This window comes from Manis pentadactyla, chromosome 5 (assembly GCF_030020395.1).
Source record: "Manis pentadactyla isolate mManPen7 chromosome 5, mManPen7.hap1, whole genome shotgun sequence".
Lineage (NCBI taxonomy): Eukaryota > Metazoa > Chordata > Mammalia > Pholidota > Manidae > Manis > Manis pentadactyla.
In genome coordinates this window covers 158,976,327-159,004,227 of record NC_080023.1, presented here as the reverse complement: position 1 = coordinate 159,004,227, position 27,901 = coordinate 158,976,327, and the positions used below count along the sequence as shown (strand labels likewise).

The following is a 27,901-nucleotide window of genomic DNA, read 5'->3' as shown; positions in this document are numbered from 1 at the left end:
CATGTGACCCGAAGTCCCCAGCTTAGGTCACACTGTTGGAATGCCTGGTGTGACCCAATGCCCCCAGAGAGAAAAAAGACTCTCTTCAGGCAGGACTTCCCAAGGGCTTAGAGATTACCTCTCGGGGGCTGAGGGTGAGACCAGGTGGCCTCTTGAGCAATTTGAGTTCCTTACTCCTTGACCCTCATACTCCACAGCCATGATTCCACGTGCACCCCTCCCCTACCTACTCAGGCCCCAGCTCAGGAGAACGGGAGAGTGTGCAGATGGAGAGACCACGAGCGAATACCCAGTTGCTAAATTATGGAAGAGTCTCTTTAAGTTACTGGATCCCATTTCTGGGCATTTATTTAATGGATGTACCTACACACATACATGTACAGCATGACTAAGCAATGATGTACAGATGAAGGCATTCACTGAAGCACTATTTAGCATCGACCATTTGGCTGAGCTGGAGAGAGCTGAGCTGCCAGGTGTCAGAGTACTTGATTAAAGCGGCAACAAGCCAAAATGCTGGTGACTGGGAAGCCTTTAGTCACTCCAAATCCTATAAACAAGGGCTTGAACCAGAGAAAGTGGAGTGCGGGGGAGTTGGTGCAAATGTGGGGGCCATCTCACTGGTGAGGAGCACCAAACAGAAGGCTCTGGCAGTTTTACAGACCCTGGGAATGAGGTGTTGGGGGGAAATGGACGCAGGGCTGGGAGTAGAAAGTAATGACTACTTACTTATTCCTGGTGGGCAAAAGTTTTTCTCCCTGATAAAAGAGTCCTTGGCAGAGGTACTGAAGATGATCTCTGATGAAGGCCTCTCAGATAGAGATTTGGGAACGAAGGCCCCAGGGCTAGGAATGGGTAAAGCAAGACCAGCCTAGGGGCCTGAGCCTTGACTTCCACCCCTGGAGCCTGCAGTGCGTGGGCTGGGCACCAAGCCTGGTGTGGAGGGGGGCAGCCCCCTCCTCCAGGAGGCCTGTCAGGGGAAGCCTTTGTAATCGCCTACCAGCCTCAGAAAGCACACATCTAAGTTTTTGGTTAAAATGCTGGGCTTAGGTCCATCAGTATATAAAAGTGAAGTACTGGAAACAACCTAAGAAACCATCAGTGGGGGATTGGTTAAATAAATTGTGGTATATCCCCACCAGAAAATCCTATGCATCTTTAAGAAAGGGGAAGCTGTCTCATACATACACAAGTATGGAATTCTGTGCAGCCGTAAGGAGGGGTCATCGGGAAGTCAGTTAAAAGCAGAGCAGGAGAAACAGGCTATAGTCCACGGGGGGGTGTCTGGGGCAGTGTCTTAGTTTGGTGTCAGGATGAGGTCTGTGGTGCAATGAGCCTGTGGGCTCTTGGGGGTTCTTTGACAGCCCAGAGTTCTGACCATTTAAATCAGAATGTTGTGGCCCACATCTGGTCCTTAAAAATATGCAGAGCAGAACAACCTACAACTTTCCCAGGCAACATGACAAACTATTTTACAGTTTGTCCAGGATACTGAGCTGGTGGCTCCTACCGCACTGCGGGGCCGTGTGGAGGCCTTGTCAGTGCCCGGCTCGTCTCCCCACAGCAGTGCACGCAAACCTGATTCCTACCTGCTGGCACTTGTGGTTCCTGTGGCCGCTAGAGCCCGCTCTGCTCAGACTAGGGGAACCAGAGGGCCGATGGCTCCCAGGAGCTCCCCGCAACCAGCGACTGATAGAGGACGGTGTACAAGTACCCTGCCTCCTTGGCCCTTGGGTGGGTGCTCTGAGGAGGGGTGTACACTGGCTCACAGCCCACCTCCCCAGTGGGATTAAGCTCCAGCTACCTACTGTGCTAGCTGCGCCTTTATAGGCTGCCTTCCCCTCCCCACTGCATTTTCTGTCCTCCACAGTATGTCCTGGGCTCTTCCTCCACAGAAGCCGCTAATGCTCACCTCGTTGTCTCAGGGTCTGCTTCTGGGGAGCCCAAAGCAAGACAGGTGCTCATCACAGCAGCCATTTATCAGGACCTGGTTATGCCCCAGGCCCCCCCAGTAGCTTGACATGAAGCCATCAAATCCCTAGTCACCCATAAGGAGCCACATTTGATAGATGAGGGCACGGAGACATGGAGTTCTCCTCTGCATATTTTTGAGGACCAGGCTCGGGACACAGCATTCTGATTTAAATGATCAGAACTCTGGACTGTCAAAGAACCATCAAGAGCCCACAGGGGCCCAGGGGCCCAAAGCAAGTAAGCTGGAATGAAGGCCAGCTCTTTCCCCCAGTCCTGAGGCAATGTTCCTAAAGGCAGGGATGGGAACTGGGTCTGCACTGCCTCTACTTCCCCAACGCCCAGCAGCCCAGCACCTGCAGATAGGAGATGCATGTCCAGCCAATAACTATCAAATCCACACTAGGGCTAAATAAATCATTTACACGGATTATTCAGCCTCATTATAACAGCCCTTTGAAGTGGCTACTACTATTATCACCCTTATTTTATAGATGAGGGTCCCCAGGGGGAAAGGACCCGTCCAAGGCTGCAGGGCTAGTACTGCGTGACCCTCCCCCAGTCTCCCACAGGGAGGAGGATGGTGGTGGACAAGTGAACAAAAGGAAAGAGGAGGGAAGAAGGGAAGCCACGGCATACCCTGCCACCAGCTGGGTGACAGAGCATTGTCCCATCTTGGATGGCACCTCTGTGCTCTGTCACACACAGGGGAAATGGGTCTATTCCCTGTGAATTATCTGCCAGCCGGCAGCTCCATCCATCTGCTCACTAACTCAAATAAAAAAAAAAATCAAATGAGCTTTCTGATTCCCAGTGCCCAGGGGCCCAACTACATAACTTGGAAATGACTCTTCAGTAAGTCTGATCAAAGGCTGGTTGTTCAGTAATTAGAAATCATGGCCTCTTCCCTCAGGCTTGGGGCTCATAAACAACAATTGGAGGAGCTTTTTATTTGGGTCAGACCCAAAACCTAGCAGGAACCAATTTCTCCTAATTTACACCCATTTCCAAGGGGAAAAAGCAGCAGGAGGCTGAGCCTTTGCTCTGGGAGACCCACTGGCTCCCAGATCTGCAGCAGGGAAGAGCTGAGGGAGGGGCACATACGGAAATGAGCCCAGGAACTGCCCATGCCCTGGGGTGGGCAAGAACCACAGAGTGGGCATTGGCCAGGGCGGAGGGGGGAGCAGAAACCCTTGTTCTGCCACGAGGTTCCCAAAGCAGCGGCCGATGAGAAGGGACTGGTGGTTAGGGTTGTGCTTTGCAGCCCTCAGATGGGACTGACCATCCGAAGGCAAAAGAGGGTGGGCAGCAGGGAGGTTTACCTAGAGTTCCAGGTGGCCCCTTCATTGAACCATCCAGTAAATACTTATTGAGTCCCTGCTAAGTGCCAGCACTCTGTTAGGCGTGGAGATCGGATGGTGAATAACAAGATTGCCTTCCCTTAAATAAAGATAGTACAAGCTAGTGTGGAGGATGGTCCATCCTGGAAAAGTGCAAAGTCCAGAGTTAGAGGGTGTGGTGCCCTTGTTGAAGAGGAATGTGGGGGCAGAGGCCAGCAGACCTTCTTTCCAAGCTGAGACTAGGAGAGACTTCATCCTCCCAGAATCTCCAGGAATGTGTTGTGCATCTGGAATCGTAACTTGCTGAACCAGCTGTGGCCTCCAAGCCCCACCTTTTTCCTTGCGCTCAAACTCTCTTGTACTGGACGTTGGAGCCCAGGAACAGGAAGTCCTAGGAGAGACAAGACAGGATAGGGTGGTAAAAGCATCCTCTACTCCACAAAGATGCATCTCCGATGTAAAGGGAGGCCCACATCTGGCGAAACATAAGCTCTCCCGAGAAACCAGGTCAGTGCATAAATCGTGTGCCTCTGTCCCCAAGGTGTTCATAAAACACGGCTTTTGCCAGCTACCTTTTTTAAGGTGGTGATTTATCTGTCATTTCCCAAGCTGCTGCTTCCTGGCAGGCCTCATAAATGTCCTTTGTGTCACCTAAATTTTCTCTCCTTGGCGAATAACACAAAATTGTGAACTGTTGGAGTTTATCTTCCTACCTCCTTGTAAGTTTCCATCACCCAAAGGAGTGGGGATTCTGAACTCAAGGCAAAGTCCAATTCTTTACTCTCAGAGGTTCACTCCCTGCTTTTGGGGATCAAATGGACAGAGTTGACCTCCAAATTCTAATGAATATGATTGTATTATAATAAATCTTCGAATGACTTCCCATGTACCAAACCAAGCTAAAAGCTTTCATACTTGGCCTCTAATCTTCAGAAGAGCCAAGCAAAGTTTGGGCTACACCCCATTTTACAGAGGAGAAAGCTGAGGCCGGCTGCGTGGATGGTCACTCAGTCTTTGCTTTGAACAACGATCTGACTCCTTGTAAACACGCCACATAGCTGGAAGTTGGGTACCTCTAGAACAGGAGGACTTTGGACATTTGTTTTCCAAATCTAACAGTTGGTCAGTGTTTCGGTGTTTCTGACCACTCTGCTGCCCTCACTTTCTTTGGTAGCTGTTATCTGATGGATGTTGATGGTGTACCAGACACAAAACAGCATCTCCTTTAATGCTCCCAAGCCTGCTGTCCCAGTCATCCCACCTTACAGATGATATTCTAGAAAGATAACCTGAACTGTGGGGCAGAGACATAAAAATGCTTGGTCAGAAGAGTGGAGGGAATAGCGAAGAATCAGACATATTCTTTGGTATTGTGGATATCACTGCAGTATTTCCAGAATCTCTTGCCTGGCCTTAGTGCATCTCCATACCAATAGGTGTTTCCGAGGGGTGGAGAGAAGTAGTCCATCTCTATATCAATAGGTGATTAAGAGGGGGAGCAATCTGGACCAGAGAGGTTGGGTGGGGTCCCTTTTAGCATCTGGGTGGCAAGAGACATGGATGAGCAGAAGTGGATGACTGCTTGTAAGAAATAAATGGGTTTCTCCCACTTTATTTCTCCCTTTGATTTTGAGTTCAAAGATAATTTGCCCTGGGCTGGGAACATATTTAAGTATTACAGTATTAAAATAGTTAAGTAATTAAAATAGTTATAGTATTAAAATAGTTAAGTAAATTAGGGTCCATTTGATGGATAAGACAGTATTTAACATGGGGTGGTGTTTGGGGGAGGGTGCCCATTAGATTACAACAAAAAGAACAAAGGAAAAGAAAGACAATAGATGTTTTGGATGGTTGCAGTGCAACCATCCAAAACTGTTTTTAAAATGCTTAAAGGAAACAAAAAGACTGGAAGGAAGTATGCCAAAATTCAACCCGTGGGGAAGCACACCAAACATATTTATAATAAATATATTTATATATATTATTTTATAGTTATATAAATACATTCATAATAAAGCTCTTCCACTTAAGAATTTAGAAGAAATTTAAAAATTTTCCAATTGGCTTTTAGAACCTGGCCTGTTGGCATGCCTACGATTGCAGTATTTTCAAAATGGGCTGGTCTTGATGTTCCCCAGGCCACCCACGATGGTGGGTGGGGGGCAGTGTGGTACAGGCTGTGTTGTATACTTTCTGCCCCAATAGACGTGCTGCTTCTGAAGGATGTGTGGATGACCTCACAGCATTTCGCCCTGCCCGGAGCATCTGCCCCGTCTAGGCTTTCCCGGCTGCATGGCTGGGTCCCAACCGCTGAGTTATGGCCCCTGAACCCGAAAAGCTAAACATCCTCCTCCTGAAATCCTCCGGGCTCCCCTGAACACACTGACCTTGTGGATCTGGAGAACAGGATCACAGAGCTGAATATGCTTTAGCAGAGGGAGAGGGATGCCTTTTGCCAAGTTATCTGGAAGTTGGGGTACAACATTGAGAGAGACGTGTTCATAAATAACAATTTTTAGACAGTCCCCCCCCCAAAAAAGAGGTCCTCTCTGCAAACTCTATACATAGTATATTCCATTTAATTATTACCACAGACCATGAGGTAGATATATTATTGCCATTTTATAGATAAGGAAATTGAGGCACAAAGCAGCCCAGCAACTTGTCCTAGGTCGAGAGCTAGGAAGTGGCAGAACTGGGATTTGAACCCAGGTTGCCTGAGCTCTCAGCCGTGGTGTTATCCGGAGGAAGTGGCAGATGTGAGGCAGCATACACTCATGATTAGAAGCCAGGGGTATTTGGCTTTGCCCTCCATTCCCCGTCCTGCTTTCTACTGCAGCCAAATGAAAAGGGCCTCGTGGAAACAGGGTTTAGGTCTCTGCTTTATTTTTTGACCTGGGAGTTGGCAACTCACTGGGAAGTGAGATCAGAGCTGGGCTGCCTTGTGTCCTCTATATTAACTTGCTCTCAGTCTTTCCCCAGACACTTCAGGGGTAGGAGTGGGGGGCACTTCTGTGAGTCTCTCCTTCTCCCTTAGGAGGAGGTTTCCTGTGCTCCAAAGAGCTGCACCAATTTCCAAACCCCATGAGAACTCTGGAGGGAGATGAGGCCAACTTCCACACTCCCATCTCACAGACAGGCCACTGAAGCTCAGACAAGTGACTCACTCAAGGTCACAAAGCCTGCCGGAGAGCCCTGTTTCCCAATTCCAAGTCCATCTCCCTTTCCCCCAAAGAGCAGTGTCCACTCTTGATTTGGAAAAATCCATAGTGATTCTTACCATTGACGTTGGGATACAGGTTGTTGAGAATGTAGAAGTTGAGCAGTGCCTCCAACAGCGCCACCTGGTGGAAAGCAGGAGAGGTACACTGTGACACCTGTCATCTTGCCCAACACTAACTGCCACACTACCACCCTGGTGGGGGTGGTTCTGTGTGTGCTGACATAACAAACGTCTTGTAAAAAGTAAATTTCAGATAGATACCTATACCATGCTACTATTTTATAAGAGAAAACTGTTTTGAGATGCACATTTATAGGTGTGCAAAGGGACAGAAAAAATCTGGAAGACTACACACTCAACTGTTTCCTCTAGGAAGAACATCAAGGTTTGGCTTAGTCTTATCTTTAGTATTAGATTTTTTCTTTTACGGTGAGAATATTTTCCTGAATTAGTTGTGTAATAAAAAAATTTGAAAGTTCAAACAAAAATGAGACACAAATTTTTGCATTCACTGTGTGCCAGGTATAGGGCTCAGAGCATTACATATATATCTGATTCAATCTTTGCAATAACCCCTCGAAATTGGTGTTAATGTCCCCATTTCACAGATGAGAAAAACTGAGGCCCACAGAATGAAAGTGACTTGTTAGGAACTGGGCAGCAGGATCAGAATTTGAATCCAGATCTATCTGATTCTACAGTTTTTGCTTTTTCCATTGCACATTTGTAAGACCTCATAGGATGACTTTCTGTGAATCTTTACATATGAATGTTTTACTCCACAGACATTTTTACATGCCATGCACAGATGCAGTATTAGTGTGTCATTACCCACTTTATCCTTCATTCTCTGAAAGGAGTCATCCTTGGGGTCGCTGTGGGCAGTGTCTCTCCCCACACTTAATATGTTTCCATTTCATAAGTACTTAAGGGAACATCTGAGCAGTGGACGGCAGGGTGAGGATTATCAGCGGGGGCCAGTATCCATGGGGTGGGAAGGAAGAAGACAACTACTGCAAGTTAAAGTCTATGGATCTCCTCCTCAGCTTCTGAGGAACAGCTGTCATCACCCCACTGTCCCTCTTTTCAGAAATCTCTCCTTGATCGCTTCAGCCCGCACTGATTTTCCCATTCTCTTCCCTCGTTTAATATGGGGCTCTCCATTTCACGACTTTTTCATCTTTGTGGAAATCGCCTCTTAGTTTTGCCTGCCCAGTGATCCATTCTACTTGTTTTTAATAACAGGTTTCTCCCAGGGAACCCTCCCTTCTGATCTCAGGCCGTATGCTTTGGGATTGCAGATCCATGGGTTCCAGCTGTAGTTGAAAACCGTGCTTGGCCGATTGGCCTTGTCCAATTCCTGGCCACGGTGATTGGCAAAAGAAGGGGCACATGAACAAGGTCAACCAAATGAGAAAACGTGCCTGAGAATGAAGCCAAAACAGACAGGAGCGACACAGAGATGGAGAATCCTGACGCACTATTTTGAGCAACTAATCCAGGTACACCTGAAATCTCCAACCTTAGTTTCCTTTTAAATTATATGACCCTGTGTGTTCCTCCTTTTTGCTTAAGACTTTTAGCTGACTTTCTATTCCTGGCAGTTAAAATAATTCTGTCCAATAGATGATTTAATTACATATTGTCATATGGGGATGTAACTGTTCCTTGGCCCTATGTTTCACGTCCTTGAGGGCTTCTACATATTCCAGGGCAGAGAGCATCTCTTTCCTTTTCTGTTTCTTACTATATGTGCCATAGCATAGCTTAAACACTAAAATAATTAATGCCCTAATAATTTTATAAATAAAAACAATAATAACTTACATTGAATGCTCCAACTTTAGATTCTTTCAGTTCCACTTGCACCCTATAATGAATCAGAGAAGATTCAGAGATGTGGGCATTATGCCATGGGAAACCTAAGCAAAGTAGGGGTCCTTAGAAAGGAGGAGGCATTGACTTGGATGGCACAGGGCTGAGGATGGGTAGGGGTGAGAGTGAAAAAGATGATTGAGTAATGACAAAATGACACAACTTTACTGGGAAGACTCACAGAGGGGACGTGGTAGTGTAAAAGAGCTCAGTCGTTATCTGTCATTTCAGGAAGTCTAAAATTCATAGATTAAGAAAAAGCAGTATTGGTAAATTCTTTAGAAATTTGAAAGTAGTGGGGGTTAGGTGGAAATGAAATTTGTGGAGGCAGGATCAGTGGGGCAAAATGATTGGGCCAACTGGAGTCAAGTTGAAGTTTCCTTCCCAAATGGCGGGCCCCTAACATTGGTATCAGAATCTCATCGCATCCCCACCCCCAGCTACAGAGAATCCACGACTGTGTCCAAATGGAGTGAGCACAGTTCAGTGCTCCCATATGGGCAGGAAGCTGACTCACTTTTCTGGCTTCAGGAACCCAGTGATCTTGCTGGTATTGAAGGTCAACATGGCGGACACATTTGTGGCCTGTAAATTCCAGTAGAAGGAAACATGTCTAAATGAGGGAGGTTGTTGTGTACAGATGGGATAACTAAGAGGACAAGCTGTCTCCTCTAAGCAAACAGCTCAATGAGTTAAAAACAGGAACTTGCCCCCTTGACTGTAGACTCCCAGAGGGCTCACTATAGGTGCTCAATAAATATTTGAACTTGGACTTGAACATTTTTACTTTAAATTGCTGATTATGGTAGCAATTAAACTTTGAACAGATTCTCAAGAGAAGGTGCAGAGTGCTTACCCCCAGAGATCACTAAAGGATTGTTTCTAGCTAATCTTAGGGCCAAAAGTCAGCTGTAAAAACTATAATAATAATAATAATAATAATAAATGTTTTAATTTAAAATATATTGCAAACCACAATTTTGATAATGTAACAATGATATCAGTTGCAGATGTAGTATCTAGGAGCAATTGACCAGCCAGAAATTTGTCTTGTTGAATTTCAAACCTGAAACATGGGGGAAAAATTCTCCATCCAGTGAGTAGGACCCCCCCAAAGGATTCAAAATCCCTTTTCTGTTAGAGAAGATCCATTAAGAAAAGAGAGACCACTCTCAATATTTAACTCAGAGGGAATTTAATACAAGGAATTGGTTAAACTAGTGGTGGAATTGCTGAGAGGCTGAAGAGTTGGAGAGGCAACTCAGAGATTAGCAGAGGCAGAGAGCTGCTTCCACCCCAGGACTAGAAAAACAGAGGGAGAAACTGGGGTTTGGGAGTCACTGTGGAGGAGACATAGTCACTGCCCAAGTCTCAGTCCAGGACAGAGAGGGGAAAAAAATACTCTAGCTTCTTCCTTCTTCCTGTCTGTCACTCCTTTCAGTGCTTTCTATTGGCTAACCTGGTTGGAAGTCAGAGTGCTAGGGAGCCTGGGAGATGTAGTCTTCAGGGTCAGATATAGATGAGAGCAGAGCAGACAGGTCAAAGACCCCTATACCTTCCTCCCCACAATAGCCTAGTCTCACTTAGTGGGAGATATATATATATATATATATATATATATATATATATATATATATATATAAACAAATGAATATGCAAACAGCTACATAAATACCTTTATAATAAATATGAAGAAAAATAATAGGGTGCTATAAGAAAAAAATGACTAGGGGCTTAAGGTAGGTCAAGGGTAAGGCCAGTCAAGTAGGGCCTCTCTGAAGAAGTGATGTTTGAGTTGAGATCTGAAGGAATTAGCCAGGTGGTGAGTGGGGCAGGAAGCATTCAGGGAAAGGGAGCAAATGCTTTTGCAAAGGCTTTGAACCTTACCACACCAAGCCGGAAGATAGGTGCCCTGACAGAGCTGGGCAGGAGCACAAAGCCCTCAATCTCCATCTGGGGGGCCAAGGACAGATTCCCAGGGCTGAGGTGCAGTAAGGGAGCAGAGACCACCGCTCCCTGGAGCTCCAAGTTCATGTTGGGGTAGAGTCGGGCTAACTGTGGGCAGAATGAAGAGATTATGTCAAAAGGAGATATGCAGGTTTGCTGGGAGAGCCTTGCGGGAGTCTGATAAAGCTGAGAAGGAAGGCTTCTGGTTGGTTTTATTTGAAGAAAATACTCTGGGCCTTTTCCTCTTAACAGTATAAAAGGACATATAGAGTCTGTGTCATCTATTTCATGGCTGCATTGTACTCCATTGTGCATGGGGACTTAGTTGATCTAGCTCTACAGGGCATAAAGTTGTCTCCTAGGTCATTATAATGCCACCCCCTGTACACCCTTGGCTATTATTTGGGGAGATACATTTCTAGAATTGCTGAGTCAAAGGACAGGGATATTTTTAAAGCTTCTGACAGGTATTGCCAAACTGTTCTCCAGAAAGGTTGGAACAATTTTCCACTCCCCACTCATCCCTGGGCAGTGGGTGAGAGCTTTTGTTTCTCCATACCCTTATGATGCTCAGTAACTGTACATATGGAGGCCAGACACCAACACTTTCGAAATATGACACAACTAGATTCCACCATTTCAAAAGGGCTCGTAGTTTAACTAGAACTGAACTTGGGGACAAGACCTTCTCTTTGAAGGGAAATTGGTGGAAGAACAACAGTCTCACAAGCCTTTTGGTTATGCAAATATAAAATCTACATTCTACTATAGAAGGTTGGGGAGGCAAGCTGCTTTACTAAGAAGATGGGCTGATTTGCTTCTCTGCCAGATTATTGTGCAATCAGGAAGTGGGAGGGAGAATTACCTCCTCTTTTGGGGGTACAAAGGCTGTTGGAGCCAGGATGTGGTCAAGGGCCCTCCAAAGCTATCTCTGACAACATGGCAGCAAGATTGGTTGTTTGGGGGGGTCTAGGGAGAGAAAAGGGCCTGGAGGTGCCTTATGGCAGGAATGACTACGCACTGCAGGACCTGACATTTAAAAACTTTCCCACCATTATAATTCTTCTCAGTCATCATCCAAACTTCTTCAAGGCATGTTAAACACTATTGTCTTTCTGAGCTTCTTCTGTGTGGGGAGACTCGGAAGGTAGAGGGGAGGACAGGTGCATTTCTGTGGGATTGAATGAGATCCTGCACATGAAGACATAGCCCAGCGATGAAAGAGCTACAGGGTTATTCACTACAACACTGACGTAGCAAAAGACAGGAAACAACCTACGTTTCCTTCCATGGGAGGCTGGCGAAACAAACTATGGCCGGTCCATATAATGGTGGATGCACCAAAACAAGAGTGAGGGAACTCTTTATCCACCTAGATGGAATGACACTAAGGGGAAAAAGTAAGGTACAAAATGGTGTGTACAATGTGCTGCCATAAGTGAAAAAAAATGGGGGATTAAGTCACACATTTGTTTGTATTTACACAGAATATTCCCAGGGTGTATACAATCTGATAATATTGGTAGACTTGGGATAGAAACTAGGTGGTTAGTGGGCAGAAGTGGATGGGAGACTTTCCACTCTGTAGCTTTTGAATGTTGAGCCATGAGAATTTATTATCCAGTCAAAAGCAAATTTTTTAAAGCACCGAAACAGGGCTTGATCCCAGCGTGCCCTGTATACTTGTTTGATGTTATTAATTAGGGTGCATTTTGTGTTGACATTTCTTGGGGTTGTCAGATATCATCAGTAAAAGACTGGGCAACCTGTGGTCCCATGAGACATGGTGCTCAGGCCTCTGTTATTTGGGTTTTGAAGGGAAGAAACTGCAGAAAGAAGCCCCAGCCTTCACTGTGGGCCTCACTGCTGGCCTTCTGACTCTGGATCAAGCTGAGAGGAGTGTGGAGGTTTTAAAGAGAAGCCCCTGGTGGCTGGTGGGCTTGGCTTGCACCCACTGAGGGCCGGGGGAAGCCTTACCCGGGGGACGAAGGTACGGAAGGACTTGGTGGTCAGTCGGATGTTAGAGTTTGGTGGAATCTGCAGCAAAGAGACACAAGGACATGTTAGGATACTCCCGCCATTGCTGAAGGTCCAAAGGGAGATGGGGAGATGGGGATGTTCAAGACCATAGCTTCCTGACTGCCTGGAGTTACCATGGCCGTGATGAGATGCCTGTACCACATTCACCATGAGAACATGTTACTCTGGGGTCCCGGCTACTCTCCTTGGGGCCTTGGTGACATGGGGGACATACTCAGAAGATCTGCAAGGGTGAGATCTGCAGTCACACAGACTTAGGTATGGCTCTGGGCCTCATTACTTTGTGGTCTCAAGCTAGTCCCTTCACCCCTCTGAGTCTCAACTTCCTCATCTGTAAAATGGGAGCCATAGTGGTCCCCACCTGTAGGGTCATTGTGAGGGCTCAGTGAGCTGTGTGTACAAAGCATAATGCCTAGCATGTAGTGAGAGCTCAATAAATCAGGTACTATGATCCCATCCACTAAAAGAAAGGGCTGCACCATAGGTGGGAGGGGTGAATGAAACATGATAATAGAAGCAAAAGGCTTGGGCATGTGTGAGAAATCATTCAAAACACAGTTACTCCAACCATCCACCCCATGGCCTCCAATTTATTATCAGACCAAGGTGGATCACCCAAGTTGGACTGTATTGTGTTTCCCCCACCATCCTGGCATTGTTCACAATACCTGAGCATTACAAAAGGTACGAGAAAAAAAATCTTCTAAAACCCAGATATATTAAAGAAACTGAAGAAATGTTAAAGATGTGGCCCACTATAAGTTTTAGTATTCCTTATACAAAGGCCCATTTGAAACAGTTGTTTTAGAGGTAAATGCTAGAAAGACTGTCTCCCCTTTTCATCAAGAATCACTAAATCATATGCCCTTTTCACTTTGGCTACAAGGAAGCTCCTAGATAGATTTTTTTTTTTTAATTAAAAATATCAATTTATGGGCACAGTGTTTTCATAATTGGGCTTTACTTTTAACTTGGCCTTTATTTCCTATTCTATGTAACTTCATGTACTTATCAGTGTATCTGTTCTGCCTCATTAACTAAAATCTTTTTTTAAAAAAAGATTTAGAACATACCTCCACAAACCATCATGATGAGAGAAAATATGAATTAGAATAATAGGTCTAGACTGGGGGAAAAGTAAAATAGAGACAAGCAAGCCACAAAGCCTTCCATAGTCAAAAGGGAGAAAGAATTTTGACTTTGAGCCTCCTGGAAACCAAAGGAAAAAGGAAAATTGTGCTAACTTATATTTTCCCTGTTTTGATCTTTTTTCTCAGTCATAATTTACCATTTCAGTGATGTAAATGGGGTGGAAAGGAAAAAGGGAAGGACAGTTCACATTGTCATCTGTGAGCGCTATTCTGCCACCATCCTCACCGTGTCATCTGTGACGGAGAAGTTCAGATACCCTGCCTCGTGGTAAACCAGGCTGGCTGTGTTGAAGACATAGTCAGAGATGGCAAAGTAGACCATTTGACTGTGTTCCTCAGGAAGGTTCATGACAGGAGCAACAAAGGCAGCTGGGGAACGGTGGTGATGGTTAAAAAATTCACCCTGGAGAGAGAAATAGGATCCATTTGAACTTTTCAAAGTCTAAGCCAGGGGTGGACATCTGAGCTAGGGAGTCACGTATACAGCCTGACGAGGGGCACTGGCTGGAGACACTGCCTGAAACACGACCACTAAAGATGTTTTCCTTTGGGTCGAAGTGCTTCATGTCCAGAATCCCTTAATGAAAACTCCCTAATTTCTGTATATGAACTACGAGACCTACTGGCCAGCCCCTCTACACCACCTACACCCAGCTGTGACTGACTTCTCTTGCAGGGTGGGCAAAATGAAGGAGGGGAAGAGCAGGGAGCTTCAAGGCCTCAGAGTCCTGTGGGAGGATCCCGGCTGTGGGAACACTCCCCACCACTCCATATTGCCCTGCCCTTGACACAGCTGGAACCACCAGGGAGATGAGGGTGGATCTGAAGCCAGAGGGACAAGAGGTCCCAAGAAAGGGCTGATCCTGTGGGAATGCTGCACTGGAATGAGAACCACCCAAGCCCCTGCTCTAGAACCCTCACCTTAAACATCACGTCCAGCATTTGGGCTGTTGCCCGTGGGGCCTCCATTAAGCTGTAATCAATGCTGGCAAAATGGTCCATTTCTGTTGTCACTGTGAACCAGAGAAGGGGCAGAATTAGGAGCCAGGCAGTGGAGAAGGGGTGAGGGCTCTGACTGACCCAGGTCCAGTGACTTTCTTCAGAGACCCCTGCCCTCTGCCTTAAGACCCTTCACCTAGTTCAGCCCTGGGACAAAGAGCTGCTTCTCCAGGAGACAATGTGGGCTGCCTTGTCCCACTGGTAGATTAGCCACAGCGGGTGGTATGCTCATCCTGGGGCCTGAGTGGGTTTCAGGGTCTCACTCTCTCTCCCCTCTCTCTCTCTCTCTCTCTCTCTCTCTCTCACACACACACACGCACACACACACACACAGGGCAGAAGCCCTGATCTGGCAGCCCCTCAACACCTGGAGCTTCATGCTGAGGAAGCCACTCAATGGGGAGAATTCTCCAACCCAGGGTATTGCTCCCCAAGTTTATAACCAAGGCCTTAAACTTGGAGGGAAGCCAACCTCTTATCAACATGAACTAAATACCCAGGAAGGTCAGGCCGTGTCCAAAAGGCCCAGACCCTCCCTTCCGAAGCCCCAGGGGAATGGGAGTTCTGTGTCCCATGCGCTGGTTTATCTTTGCCTGCCTGGACCTCCACGGAAGGCAAATGTCACCCAGTCGGTGTGGGGGGCCTGGGGACCGAGACATCAGAGAACTTCTCAGACAGTCTATCAGGGACTGTACTGTCCCTCCACTTTATGTGTGCACCCGAGATCCAGGACCTCCACTTACAGAGGATTGTTCTACAAGTACATTTACATGTGAGGGTGAAGTTGTATGGACTGTACCCTGCCCTGCTGTTGGCAGTAGAGAAGGATGGCAAAAAACCTACATGTCCAGCAGCTGGGAACTTATTAAATAAATGAAGACATAGCCATGTGACAGAATACTACACAGCTATTAAAATGAGGTCTGTTAGAACCACTTTGGAAAACTGTTTGGCAGGATCTGATAATGCTAAACCTATGCACACCATGTGAGCCTGGAACTGACCATAGGTGTGTACCCGAAGACATGCATCCATAGGTACAGCTCACAGTTGAACACCATGGGGGTTGGGATGTGAACTGACCTCTGTGTAGTCGAAAATCTGCATGTAACTTTTGACTCCTGCAAAACTTGACTACTAATACTAGCCTACCGTTAATTTTGTGTTAGTAAATGATAAAAACAGACTAGAAGCTACATATATTTTACATAATCAAGACATGGGGAGGAAAGGAGACTTAAAATTTTTACTTTGTACATATCTGTCTTACTTAATGTTTTATAAGGTATGTATATGCGCTTATAGAAAATGAGAAATAAAGAGGCTTAGGGATGGGTGGGCTGTCCCTACCTGGCACAGTTTGGAGATAAAGCTGTAGGTCAGAGTTAACCAGTTTCTGGACCATTTCACAAATCTGAAAAATATGGGAGGAGAAAGGCTGAGTGAGTTCCCAGCTTTGGTCTGGCACCTTGCTAATTGCTTCAGTTGTGTTATTTCACAAATTTGCTATTAATCATCACCTCTACAAAGATTTGTCAGTGCTCATCATGTGCCAGGTACTGAAAAAACAAAAATGATCAAACACACATAGGTCCCAATGGGTCCAATTGGACCTTTAGAAATTGAAAGGCTGGACATCTACACAGCCTGCACAACCTGAGGAGGCGACATTGGTTGGAGGCACTGCCTGAAACTCTACTGTTAAAGATGCCCCAGTCCCCCAGAATTTAGGTTGAGTAGCAGAACTAGACAGTCAGTAGAAATAGCCACAAAAATAAGTGTATAATTAATGTAAATCTTAAATGTCATCACTCCGCAAGTTGGGTGGATTGACCGATACTCCTCGTTTCCCCTGGTGCCCTTGGAAGACTGAATGCTCACGTCTGGTAGGCTACAGTATACAGTAGGCACACAGAACTTGAGTTGCATACTTTTCAAGAAAAGGAAATGTGTGTTCCCAAACCGAGTTTCCTATGCTTGCTTTTGTAATCACTCAAATTAAGTATGATGTAAACCAGTGAAATATGACCGAGAAAATACTTATTATTCATATTCTATGAACATCTAAGATAAGTGCTCTGGAAAGGCAAGTTGCTTAAAGAAAATACTGTTAAATTTGGTGTGGACAAGAAAAATCATAAATATCTCAAAGGATTTTGCACTGGGATTGCTTTGCACATGTTTTAAATTCTCATTGTGGCTAAAGAAATTAGAGCTGGAATTCGCAGCAGATCAATGTTTTATGCAACATGACAAAGTGCAATGCCAATCAAGAGACCGTGTTCAAAGGACAGTGCTGGGCCCCAGGTCAAAATATGATAATTGAAGTTACATTTACTGGGTCTTAAAACATTTGGATTTATATGTAAATATTTTGTTTATGTGTGTGAGAGATCTCACTCTGAACAGCTTTTTTGACTAACTAGCTACCACCTCCTGTGCGAATGGATCCATGTGTTCATGAAGGGGAGGGACATGGGTGGGGGGCTCCAAGACTATGGGATGGGGCCCTGGCCTTATGTAGGGGTCATAGGTGCCTCCTTTGAAGGGGAGGGCATTTTAAGGGCAAGCCAAAGGGTGAGCAGACATAAATCAGGCACAGGGGAGTGGGGAAGGGCCTTGCAGTGGGTCGGGCAGGCAAGGAGTGAACTCCTTATCCTCCCTCTGCAGCTGGCCCAGTTTTGGGAGAGGAGACTGGTAGTGTGGAGCTGCCAGAAAGCAAAGAAAAGGAGTAGTGAGGAACATTCGTGGATGATTTCCCAGGAATAAGGAAACTGTCAGCCTCACCCAAGACTGTTCCTTTCCTGCTTTTCCTTCCCATCAGACTATCCCAGAGGCCCTGAGCCTGGATGTCTCACCTTTGAGGGGACCTGCATGATTGGGGATGCGAGGCCTAGGCCTCCATCCCAGACACACAATAGGGCCTCCCAGAGAGGCAGGTGGGGGTAGCGGCTAAGGGTGTGGTTGAGTTGAACAAACTTGGGTTCAAATTTGTCAAAATTGGGTCCTCCCCTACTGTGCAGCCTTTGCAGAATCTCTGTATCTATTTTGGGCTCCTTGCCCACAGAATACAGTGACAAGGCCAAGTGTTTCCCAAGGATTTTGGGGTGGTGGTGAGAGGATGAACAGTGAGTATATGTGACCCAGAGAGCAAGCACTCAGCATGCCCATTATTCTTAGCCCTGCTGGTCAGATACCATATCCTGCCCTGAGTGGGAAATTAGAAAGGTCTTGTACCAGGCTTACTTTTCCTGGGAGAAGGAGATTTCTGAAGATCTATAAAGATCAGGGGTCAGGTGAGATCTCCATCTTTCCCAAAGCACCAACTCCTGCTATAAAGCCTTTAGGATAAGCTGCTCTAAGTTCCAGAAGTTCAAATCCTGACCAAGCCCCTTACCAGCAAGGTGACCACAGGGCAAATTACTCCACCTTTCAGAGCCTCCTCTGTCAAATGTGAAAAAGGGCACCTCCTTCAGAGGTTGTGCTTAGGATTCAATGGTACTGCACCTGTACAGTAGTGAGCACATTGCTCCTGGCCAACCAAGGCTCACTAAATAGCCACCTTTATTATTATAAATAGTTATACAATGATATGTTATGTAAAACGATTAATTATATTAATTTCTCAAAACAACAATTATCATGGTAATGTATTACGATAATTACTATATAATTGATTATAATATATTGCTATTGTTACATCATTACTAATCATTATCACCATCATCAACATGGGAGTATTAAATCCACACCACGGAAGAATATCGTGTCCTACTCAGGCGTGGCAGCATGGCAATGGGGTGCGCAAGAACGCGGCTCGCGTATTTTCCAAGCCCAGCTACATCCCAGGATCCCAGACACAAAAAGGAACGGAACGCAGCTTGCCACACCCAACGTCTGCTATTCCCATCCTAACCACCAGGGGGCACTCAAAACCGAACCAGAAGATGGACAAAGAAGGGGGCGGGGTTGTGCGTGCGTGTGCGCGTGTGCGTGTGTGTGTGCGTGTGCGTGTTTTCCCGTTTACTCCTCCATTGCTTTCTCTCAAGCTAAGGGCACTGCTACAGACGCAGCTTCTGGCAGATGATGCCTCTGAGATGGGATTTGGGGTTGAAGTGAGTGGGAAAACAGGGTCAACAGGAAACCTCTTTGTTTTAGCCAGAAATTACATTTGGAGATTTCTCATATATACATACATATACAGATATATGTATGTATGTGTATATTTTTATATATAAAACTGACACTGCTGCCGCCTTCCTGTCCAGGGCAGGTGCTTATGAGCTTACCAGGTAAGAATCAAGTTTTGGGGTTCACACACTCCCAGAGTTTCTGTGGTCTCCACAAGCACCTAAGTGCTGGTTTCCTCTTCGACCTTGTGGGATGTAGGGCAGTGGGAGGCATCAAGCAAGGCCAAGCAGTGGGAGGCAGGAGTCTCCATTTGGCCGCTGCTGTATCACCCCCGGCCAAACAGGAACCATTCTCTCCCCATCTGTGCGGACTCAGAGGCCAGAGACTGGGGTTTTGTCTCCAGCTTTGCACATTTCGGCTGGGTGACATTGAGCTAATTACTTGTCCTCTCTGAGCCTTGGGCCAGACCCCATGGCTGTCCAGGGCCAGAGGTCAGTGAGGACTTGCACCAGTCCTTGAGTGGCTGGCCGGACGCCCATCTGCTTGGACATTCTTACCTTGCTCTCCAACACTCTTCGGAACCTGGACTCAATCTGACTGTGGAAGAGATTCAGCAACCACCTGGAGGCGGGAGCACAGTGGATGGTCAGCTGTGTGCCATGCAGAGTCCACGGGGTGCCTGGGAATGCCAGGCCCTGGACTCTGGCCAGACCAGTCCCCAAAGAGAGCCCACCCTACCCCATCCTGGTACTATACTGTGTCCCAGAATCTGAGACAGACGGAAGTAGAGTCCCAGCACCCAGCATACCCACAGATTGCACTGGCATCCCAGCCCCTTCTGGGCCCCCATCAAATTCTCTAGATTTGGGTGGGGGGACAGGGAGGTCAGCTTGAGAATCTACATTTTTCTAATCAAAGAAACTGAGATTCAAAGAGACTTGCCCAAGGGCTTGTGTGCTTTTCACAAAGTCTCCTTTGACCAAAAGCCTTTGTGTTCATTCTAATAGCGAAATTTCATTTGCCTGATGTTGGTTTCCCCTGAGTTGCTTTTTTGGTGCAAATGGCACACCAATATGCCTTGAACTTGTGTCTGTTAATATCAGCAGGGTCCCCCAAAGAAAGATCTCCAAGTGTCCCTGATGTGCTTGTGCATTACACCTGGACCCTTATGCTTATCAGAGGCAGGGCTATGGGCCAGATGATCTCAGGCCACAACCAAACTGGCTACTGTCCCAGCGGTGACCTACCCCAAATTTCCCGACATGTCTGCCTCCACATCGCGGATATAGCTGCTGCAGCTGGAGGCAGTGACTGTGGGCCTCCCAGGGGGCTGGCTGCCCAAGAGAAGGTTGACCGAAAGGGTGATGCCCTTGACCTGAAGGTCAAATGAGCCCTGTAGTTTCCTGGAAGAGATGAAAGAAGCAATCATTGGTTCCTAGATTAGGGTCAGCCACATTTGGGGAAGAAAATATGAAGCTCAATTCTTAGCCCAAAATAAGTGGAGCTGGAGCAAAAATATTATTACAAAAATTAATTACAAATGTGTATTATGAAGTAAAGATTTTTACAATATTGCAAATAAGACCACAAAAGATGAATAAGAAAGCCTGGGTCCATCTATTTATGGTCAGGGATGGGCAAGGCTTTTCTAGGTGGGATCCAAGACTCAGAAGCATAAAAGAAATGATTAATAAGCTTGCCAGCCTAGAAAATTAAACTTAACTGAGCAAAAAAATGTCCTTTGCAAAGTAAAAAAAAAATTGCCTCATGAGCCATCCAAAGAGCTAATTTCCTTAACATATGAGCTAATATACGAGCTAATTTCCTTCACATATGAGCTAATATATGAGCTAATTTCCTTAATACACAAAAAGCAAACCTCTTCAAATTAATAAGGGAAGGACAAAACAACCCAGAAGAGAAAAAAAGAGATCAAAGATATGAACAGAAAGTTCAGTTGCAGATAAGCATATGCAAAGTTATTAAAAATGAAAATAATAATGATGCCAATTTTCCCCTAACAGATTGATAAAAGTGTGAAGTTTGAACACCCACTGCTTGTGAAGGTGTGGGTCAAGAAGTCTCAGACACTGTGTTTAGGAGAGCATGTGGGATACAAATTGGTGGGATCTATCCTAATTTTAACACACGTATCTTTGGCCTAGTAAATTTACTTCTAAGTCTTTATTCTCTAGCTCCTGTGAAGATTTATGAATGGGGCAGCTCATTGAAGCATCATGGGTAATAGCAAAAAGTGAGAAAACAACCTAAATGTCAATTGTCGGGACAGATTCACAAGTCATGAGCATCTATGCTATGCAGCTTTAAAAAGAATGGGGCCAAATATAGTCCATCTATATAATGAAATATCAATCATCCATAAAAAGGAATAAAGTACTGATGTATGCTAAAATGTGGATGAACCTGAAAATCATTTTGCTCAGTGAAAGAAGCCAGCCACCAAATGTCACATATTGTGTAAATCCATTTATGTGAAATGTTCCAAATAGGCAAATCTATGGAGACTTATCTCAGATGGTGGTTGCCCAGGAATGTGTGTGAAGGGAAACAGGACTGCCTAATGGGTAGGAAATGATCTTTTGGGGTGATGAAAATGTTTTGGAACTAGCTAGAGGTGGTCCCTGCACAACACTGAATGTCCATAATGCCACTGAACTGTTTACTTCAAAATGGTTAATTTTATGTGATGTGAATTTCACCCCAATAAAAAGAATACATTTTTAAAAAGGAAAAAAAAATGGAGGTAGAATTTCATATTCTCATACAAAGAGATCTTTAGGAATATGTCACTGAAAAAGCCAGGACAGAAGAGTGTGGCCTGATTCCTTTCATGGAAATTGAATGAATGTACATATGTAGGTGATGTCTATACCGGGCACTGCTCTGAAGCAGTGCTGGCCAACAGAAATATAATGGGAGCCACATAGATAATTTAAAATTTTCTAATAGCCACATTAAAAAAGGCAAAAAGAAAGAGGTGAAATTAATTTTAGTAGTATTTATTATTTCAACATGTAATCGATATAAGAATTATTAATGAGAATTCTTATGTTCTTTTTGTACTAGATCTTCAAATCTGGTGTTTCACACTTACAGAAGATCTCTATTTGTATCAGCCTCTTTTCAAGTACTCAGTAAAGACATGTGGCTAGAGGCCACTAGATTGGACAGAGTGGGTCTAAAATGTGGTCAGGTCACCCAGAAGAGACAAATCAACCCTCCTGTTATGGGCTGAATTGTGACCCCCTCCAAACTCATAGGTTGAAGGCCTAAACTCCAGTACCTCCGAGTGTGACTATATTTGAGACAGTCTTTAAAGGGGTGATTACATTACAACGAGGCCATTAGGGTGTCTTAGGAGAAGAGATTAGGATGCAGCGAGAGACACCCTGGAGCTGTGCACACTGAGCGGAGGACCATGTGAGGACACACTGAGAGGGTGGCCATCTGCTAGTCAAAGAGGGAGGCCCCAGAAGGAGCTAGTCCTCTTGCACCATGACCTTGGACTTCCAGCCTCCAGAAGTGTAAAAAAACACGTTTCCGTCGTTTAAGCCCCCCAGTCCAGGACATTTTGTTATGGCAGCCAGAGAAGACTAATCCACCTTTCATCTGAGGACCTTGGAGGTCAAGGAATAGTTCAGAATGCTAGAGAGTTGGTGCCCATGGGAGTCACCCTTGACCAATGGCGAACAGGAGGATGGGGTCCCACTGCTGACTTGGGGTAACTTAGGAGTGTCTTTGACTGTACTGCCTCCATAGGTCCCCAGGAGGGGTGAGCTCCAGTTGGCTGCCAAGCTGACTTCCTTCCCTCTCTGCCTCCCTCCCCCACAACCCAATGGACACTTCCTTAGGTCACTTCCCAGATAAAGTCCTTGCACATGAATTCCTGCTTTAGGGTCTGCTGCTGGGGGAAGAAACCCAGAAGGCACAATATTAGTGAGCTTGCCCACAACCCCACAAGGAAGCCCGAGAGGGGAAGAGGCTCACCCATAAGAGCCAGGACTTGGACCCCAGTTCACCCCTGGGCCTGGGCTCCTTCCATCCACCATGGGGCCTTCTCATGAGCTAGAATGCCGCAGACCACAGGAGGATGGGACAAAGGCCACGGCCAAGGGCCCGAGAGCCTGGGAGCAAAGTCAACTTACAGGAACCTCTTGCGCACTTTCCACTTGCCCTGGACCCTGATGAAGGAGTCAGAGATGGTGAACGTCAGGCCCTGGCCGGGAAGGGGCTTCAGAGTGGAGCTGAGCAGCTCACAGCTGCGGATGTCCAGGCTGTAGAGAGAGACGAGCAGAGGGCAGCGCGGGCCCAGATTAGGTTCAGCCTTAGCAGGGGTTTCAGTCTCACTCCCCTGCCCCTGTCCTGTGGCATCTGGCTCCCCCACCTTACTGAGCACCTACTGTGAGCCTGCACCGACCAGACAGCCATGCTAAGGGCTTTACATCCATTATGTCAGGCCTCACAGAGGGGGGTCAGCACCGTTCTTGCTCCCTTTCTCCAGAGGAAGAAAGAACCTCCTAGAAGGGATGCATTTACCCAAAGTTACACCAGCAGGATGAGAGCTCACAAGTCCTGTGATCCCGGGTGGGATCCAGAGTGGGACATCAACACCCCTCTCTGGGTTTGCAGAGCCATCCCTCCCAGGACACCTCCAGGTGGGAGAACAGGATAATTAGATTCAGAGAGGGCTGGGGGTAGCCTCAAGAAAAGACACAAAAAGGGCTGGGAGAAGCAAACCAGACAGTTCCTATTGTGGGGCTGCCACTGGGAAAAGGAAGGCCACGTTCCATTGCACTTGCCTGGCACATAGCAGATGCTCACTAAATGTTTGCTGATGGAAAGAATAAAGAAGGAATGAATGAAGCCATCAAAGGTCCTGAGCAGGGAGGAGGGTTATGAGCTGTGAGCTTGATTGCCCTCCCTCTTTGCCTAACCCTCAAATAGTGTTTCAGGCCTTTTTTTTTTTTAGCATCAGCTGCTTGTGTCTAACGATCCTTTGAAGACACAGCTCAAAATGCCACCACATCTGGGAAGCCTTTGTTGACTCCTCCAGATGTGCAAACCTCAGGTGTTAATACTGGGCTACTTAAAGCTTAAGGTCTATCTTCCCTTCTCGCCTACATCCAGTGGCTACACTGGAGCCTGGATTGTCACTTGAAGAAGGTGGCAGTGTACTCTCTACTTTACAGATAAGGAAACTGAGGCTCAGGTCAGTCACACAGCTGGTACGTCTTCATTCATGGGTTATATGGCGGAAGCCATGCTACTTAAGCTATGTAGCAAAGCTCAGGCTTGATTTTGTTATTCTCCATTATACTATTGGCTTTGCTTTTGCTTTCATTTTTGCCAAGGGCTAAGCTAACCTTTGATGAGCAGCACGGAAAAGAGGAGAACATAAACTTCCCAGAAGCTTTTCAGGACAGTGCTCCTGAAGAATGGAACACACAGGGGCCAGATGGCGATCTTGGCATGGAATACTGAAACCTGCAGTTAGTTAGTCAAACATTGACTACCCTATCTCCACCTTTTGCAATGCCCCCCCTTTTGCAATCTAGTGAAGTTAGTGATGAAGAGTTTTATAGGAAAATTACGGAAATGGAGTTATGGGAGAATACTGAATGGAATAACCCTGTTAGTCAGCAATGCCATGAAAAAACTCCCAGATTAGTCCCTACAGTGATGGGGCCATGGGGACCTGCATATTATATATCAGGGAAATTTTGGTTTCCCCCAGAGGAAAGAGAAATATGGATAAGATAGGGAATTTAATTTTGCTGCCTACTGTGCCCTATGAAGGGATGTATGATGAAGATATAAATTTATGGTTTTAGATTGATTATAAATTTATTGAAGCCTCTAGAACATCTTTGTGGGAAAGAATAAAGCAAAGAAAATGAGAGTGGTGCCTGTGGATGAAGGCAGAACGAAGGGCTTGGAAGGCACGATAGAATAAATATTATGAAGGGATAAAATGTACCCGTTGCGTTAGAAATATAGATGATGATACCTGCCTAGCTAACTGTGACAGTGGGTGACCTGTATTTCAGCCTGAGCTGATAGACTCCATAGTCACTGCTACATGCTGCACGCTTCTGGGGTCACATGCATTACTTAGAAACCGCTTTGCATAGAAATGAGAGACACAATAGAGTACATGTTACTAAGAAAAGTTTAGGTCAAGGAACAGGAAAAGGTCACCTGTCTGATACTTGGCTAACCATGTATAGATCAGAAGGAAATAGAAAGAAAAGGCTTGCCTATGCTTGTTAATTAAAAGAATAAATAAAAAGTAATTTAAAAAAACCTCCCTGTCATTGCAGAAGAAGAAAAAAAAAGTAATCATATCCTTGTGCAAAACGGTGTAAATAAAGATGTCATCAGCACTTTGTCGAGAGACCTCCTCCAACTGACTCCGTGTCCTGTCTGTCCATGCGCCGACTCCGTCTCATCCTTTCGGGCAACCCACCTCTCGCGGGAGCTGGACTCCGGCAATTGTATGAATGGAGGAACTGAATCCCTTGCAGAACTTCCCTCTGAACTCCGCAAGTAGCCAACCTTGTACGCCCCTCCTGACACAATCCTGGGGCTCTCCGTTTTTCCTTACCAGGCCCTGTGCCCCTGCCCAGCTACCTGGGGGCCCCAGCAGAAGAGGGCCTCACCTGTGGAACTCATACTGCCCATGGCCAGCGTGCTTGATCTTGAAGTCCCCGGTGAAGTCAGGCAGCATGATTTTGTGCAGCTCACTCTGCAGAGCCACCAGCCCCTCCCTGGCCACTGTGGACAGACAGAAGCTGGGAGTCGGTGTGGTCCGCCTGCCTCCCTCCCTTCTAAGCCCTTCAGTGGCTCCTGCCTGCCCTGGGGAGAGAACCTGACTTCCTTACTAACAGTTATCACAGGGGCAGCTCATGGAGCCCCTCTTGTGTACCAAGGGCCTGAGAAACACTAGGGGGCATCATCCCATCTCAGGAGGTGGTGGGATGTGGGTGCCCATTTTATGGATGAGGAAACAGAATGCCTCTGTCAGCAGCCCCACAAGGGGAGGAATGCTGTGTGCTTGGGTGGGTTGTCCTCTGCTGTCCTTCCCAGCATCTAGCCTGTAGAAGATCTGTAAGGATTTTAGGCATAGATTCCTGCTGTTGGCATCTTTCTAGCTGGACAACCTTGAGCAAGCCCCCGACCTTCACTTCCTCCATCTGCCCAACCACAGTGACAACAATGGTTTCCTTGCTGGAGTGGCATGAGGATTAAAGGAGGTCGTTGCAAAGCAAATGAGGGTCTGGGAGGGTAAAGGCTTGGTGCCTTGCACACAGCAGGCCCTCCGTAAGTGCCTGGAACAACAAAGCAGGGTTTACATTATTAAAAAATATGGAAAGGACCAAAAAATCCAACTCTAGTAAAGGATTGGTTAAGTAAACATGGTACAGATAAAGAGAAACACCATCTGACTTCACTTATGTGTGGAATCTAAAAGAACAAATGAACAAACAAACAGAAATAGACTCAAATACAGAGAACAAGCTGGTGGTTGCCATAGGGAAGGGGGGCAGGGGGACTGGCGAAATAGGTGAAGGAGATAAAGAGGTACAAGCTTTTAGTTATAAAATGAGTAAGTCATAGGGATGAAATGTACGGCTTGGGGAAATAGTCACTAATACTGTAATGTCTTTGTATGGTGACAGGTGGTAACTACACTTACTCTGGTGAGCATTTCATAATATATATTATTGGTGAATGTAGTACCCTTAAATCAATATAATATTGTGTATCAACTATACTTCAATAAGTGAAAATAAAGATAAGAAAACAACATCAACAACAACAAAAAAACATGGTTAATTTGTACAGTGGAAAGGAACAAAGGGCAAATTTTGCCTGATTTAATAAGCAGCATTTACTAGGACCCTCTGTTTGTTCTGAGATGCAAGAGACCCAAGATTCTGCCTTCAAGGAAGGCATGTGTACACAGAAGTCCAGAGGCCTCCCTACTTCAGCTTGCAGTCTTCCCTCCAGCAAACGCAGGGCGGTCCTTCTGTCAGAATGGTACCTCTTGTCCCAGGTGAATTCCCACTTTATCTTTTCTACCTCACCTCCTTCAAGAAGCCTTCTCTGATTTCCTTCTCTCTGCCCCCACCAAGTCTGGGTTCCCAACAACCCTACCCGAGGGAATGTTGTTACCCCATTTAACAGATAAGGCGATCAAGGCTCCATGGATGTGAGGAGCAGCCCTGGGTGAATTACTGTGGAGAGCCGTATATAAACACCTCAGCTCCCTTGGATGGATTAATCCTGAGGCTTTGTTTCAGCATCTTTTTTAAAAAGAGTCCTACCTCGCACAGTCTTTAACACTGAGGTATAACAGTTAAGAAGTACCTAAAGGTCATGAATCTTAAAGACATTGCTAGGCCATTTTTAAACGTTTATGGGCCCATGTAATCATCACCCAGAGCAAGATACGGCATCTTCCCAGCACCCCTGCAGGCTCTCTTGTGCCCCTCTGGTCACTCCTGCCTCCAGAGGTAACCACCACTCTGACTTCTAGTTTTAAGGCGTATGTTTTGTTCCGGTCACAGGGGTGGTTGCTGCCTTCCTTTCCCATCTCATGTTCTCACCTTCCTATGGTGTTCCCTGAAATCATCTCCCAAATCAACTACTTGCACCCAAATCCTTATGTCTTTTGGCTAGTGGGGAGCCCAGTTAAGACAAGCAACATGTCCAAGCTGAACAGTGGCTGGCCAGTGAGGCCAAAATCCGAGCCAGGGCTGCCTGGCCGGGAAGGCAGCTACACCCCTGAGGGAAAGTGACCTGTGTTCCTGCTGTACCCAGCGCAGCCTGGTACCAAGCGGATCAGCCAAGTCCAGCCAACTGCCCCAGCTTCTTACCATACTCCAAGCCCTTGTCAGTGATCCTGGCGACCAGGCCAGCGTTGGCCCCCAGGGCCCCTGGGGCGGACATGAGCAGTAATCCCAGCAGTAGTGGGGGCAGGGCCCTGGCCGAGTTCGCCATCCTGGATTCCCAGTGGGGTGGGCCAGGACTGTTACCGCTGCTGGCTGGGCCCAGCTCCCTCATGTAGCCAGAGGGTGAGGGAGGGTGTGGCTTCAGAGTGGGGGCAGGCTCCTGGGACCAGGAATGGGAGGCTCAGGGACAGGAACTTGCTTGCGACACTGTTAGGGTCACGTGTTGGACACAGAAGCCCGTTGTTG

General features: G+C 46.3%; 1 protein-coding gene across 1 annotated transcript; it reads right to left on the bottom strand.

Moving 5' to 3' along the window:
* Positions 1 to 316: 316 nt before the first annotated feature.
* LBP (lipopolysaccharide binding protein) lies at positions 317 to 27,761 on the bottom strand. The gene is made up of 15 exons (XM_036902302.2): positions 27,581 to 27,761; positions 25,361 to 25,475; positions 22,847 to 22,975; positions 19,928 to 20,083; positions 19,238 to 19,301; positions 15,900 to 15,963; positions 14,472 to 14,563; positions 13,777 to 13,953; positions 12,337 to 12,396; positions 10,300 to 10,467; positions 8,930 to 8,997; positions 8,365 to 8,407; positions 6,595 to 6,658; positions 5,702 to 5,778; positions 317 to 3,702 (listed from the first exon to the last, which is right to left on the bottom strand). The coding sequence occupies exons 1-15, from the start codon at positions 27,702 to 27,704 to the stop codon at positions 3,658 to 3,660; spliced, it is 1,446 nt and encodes a 481-aa protein (XP_036758197.2). The 5' UTR covers positions 27,705 to 27,761; the 3' UTR covers positions 317 to 3,657.
* Positions 27,762 to 27,901: the final 140 nt, after the last annotated feature.

What these genes read in the sequence shown, in the direction of transcription:
- LBP (XM_036902302.2), bottom strand. Translation starts at nt 27,704, where the DNA reads ATGGCGAACTCGGCCAGGGCCCTGCCCCCACTACTGCTGGGATTACTG. An exon ending in CTATCTTCCGGCTTGGTGTG is followed by an intron (nt 8,998 to 10,299) that starts GTAAGGTTCAAA and finishes TGGAATTTACAG; the next exon opens with GCCACAAATGTGTCCGCCAT. An exon ending in CTGTTCTCCAGATCCACAAG is followed by an intron (nt 3,703 to 5,701) that starts GTCAGTGTGTTC and finishes TGTCTCTCCTAG; the next exon opens with GACTTCCTGTTCCTGGGCTC.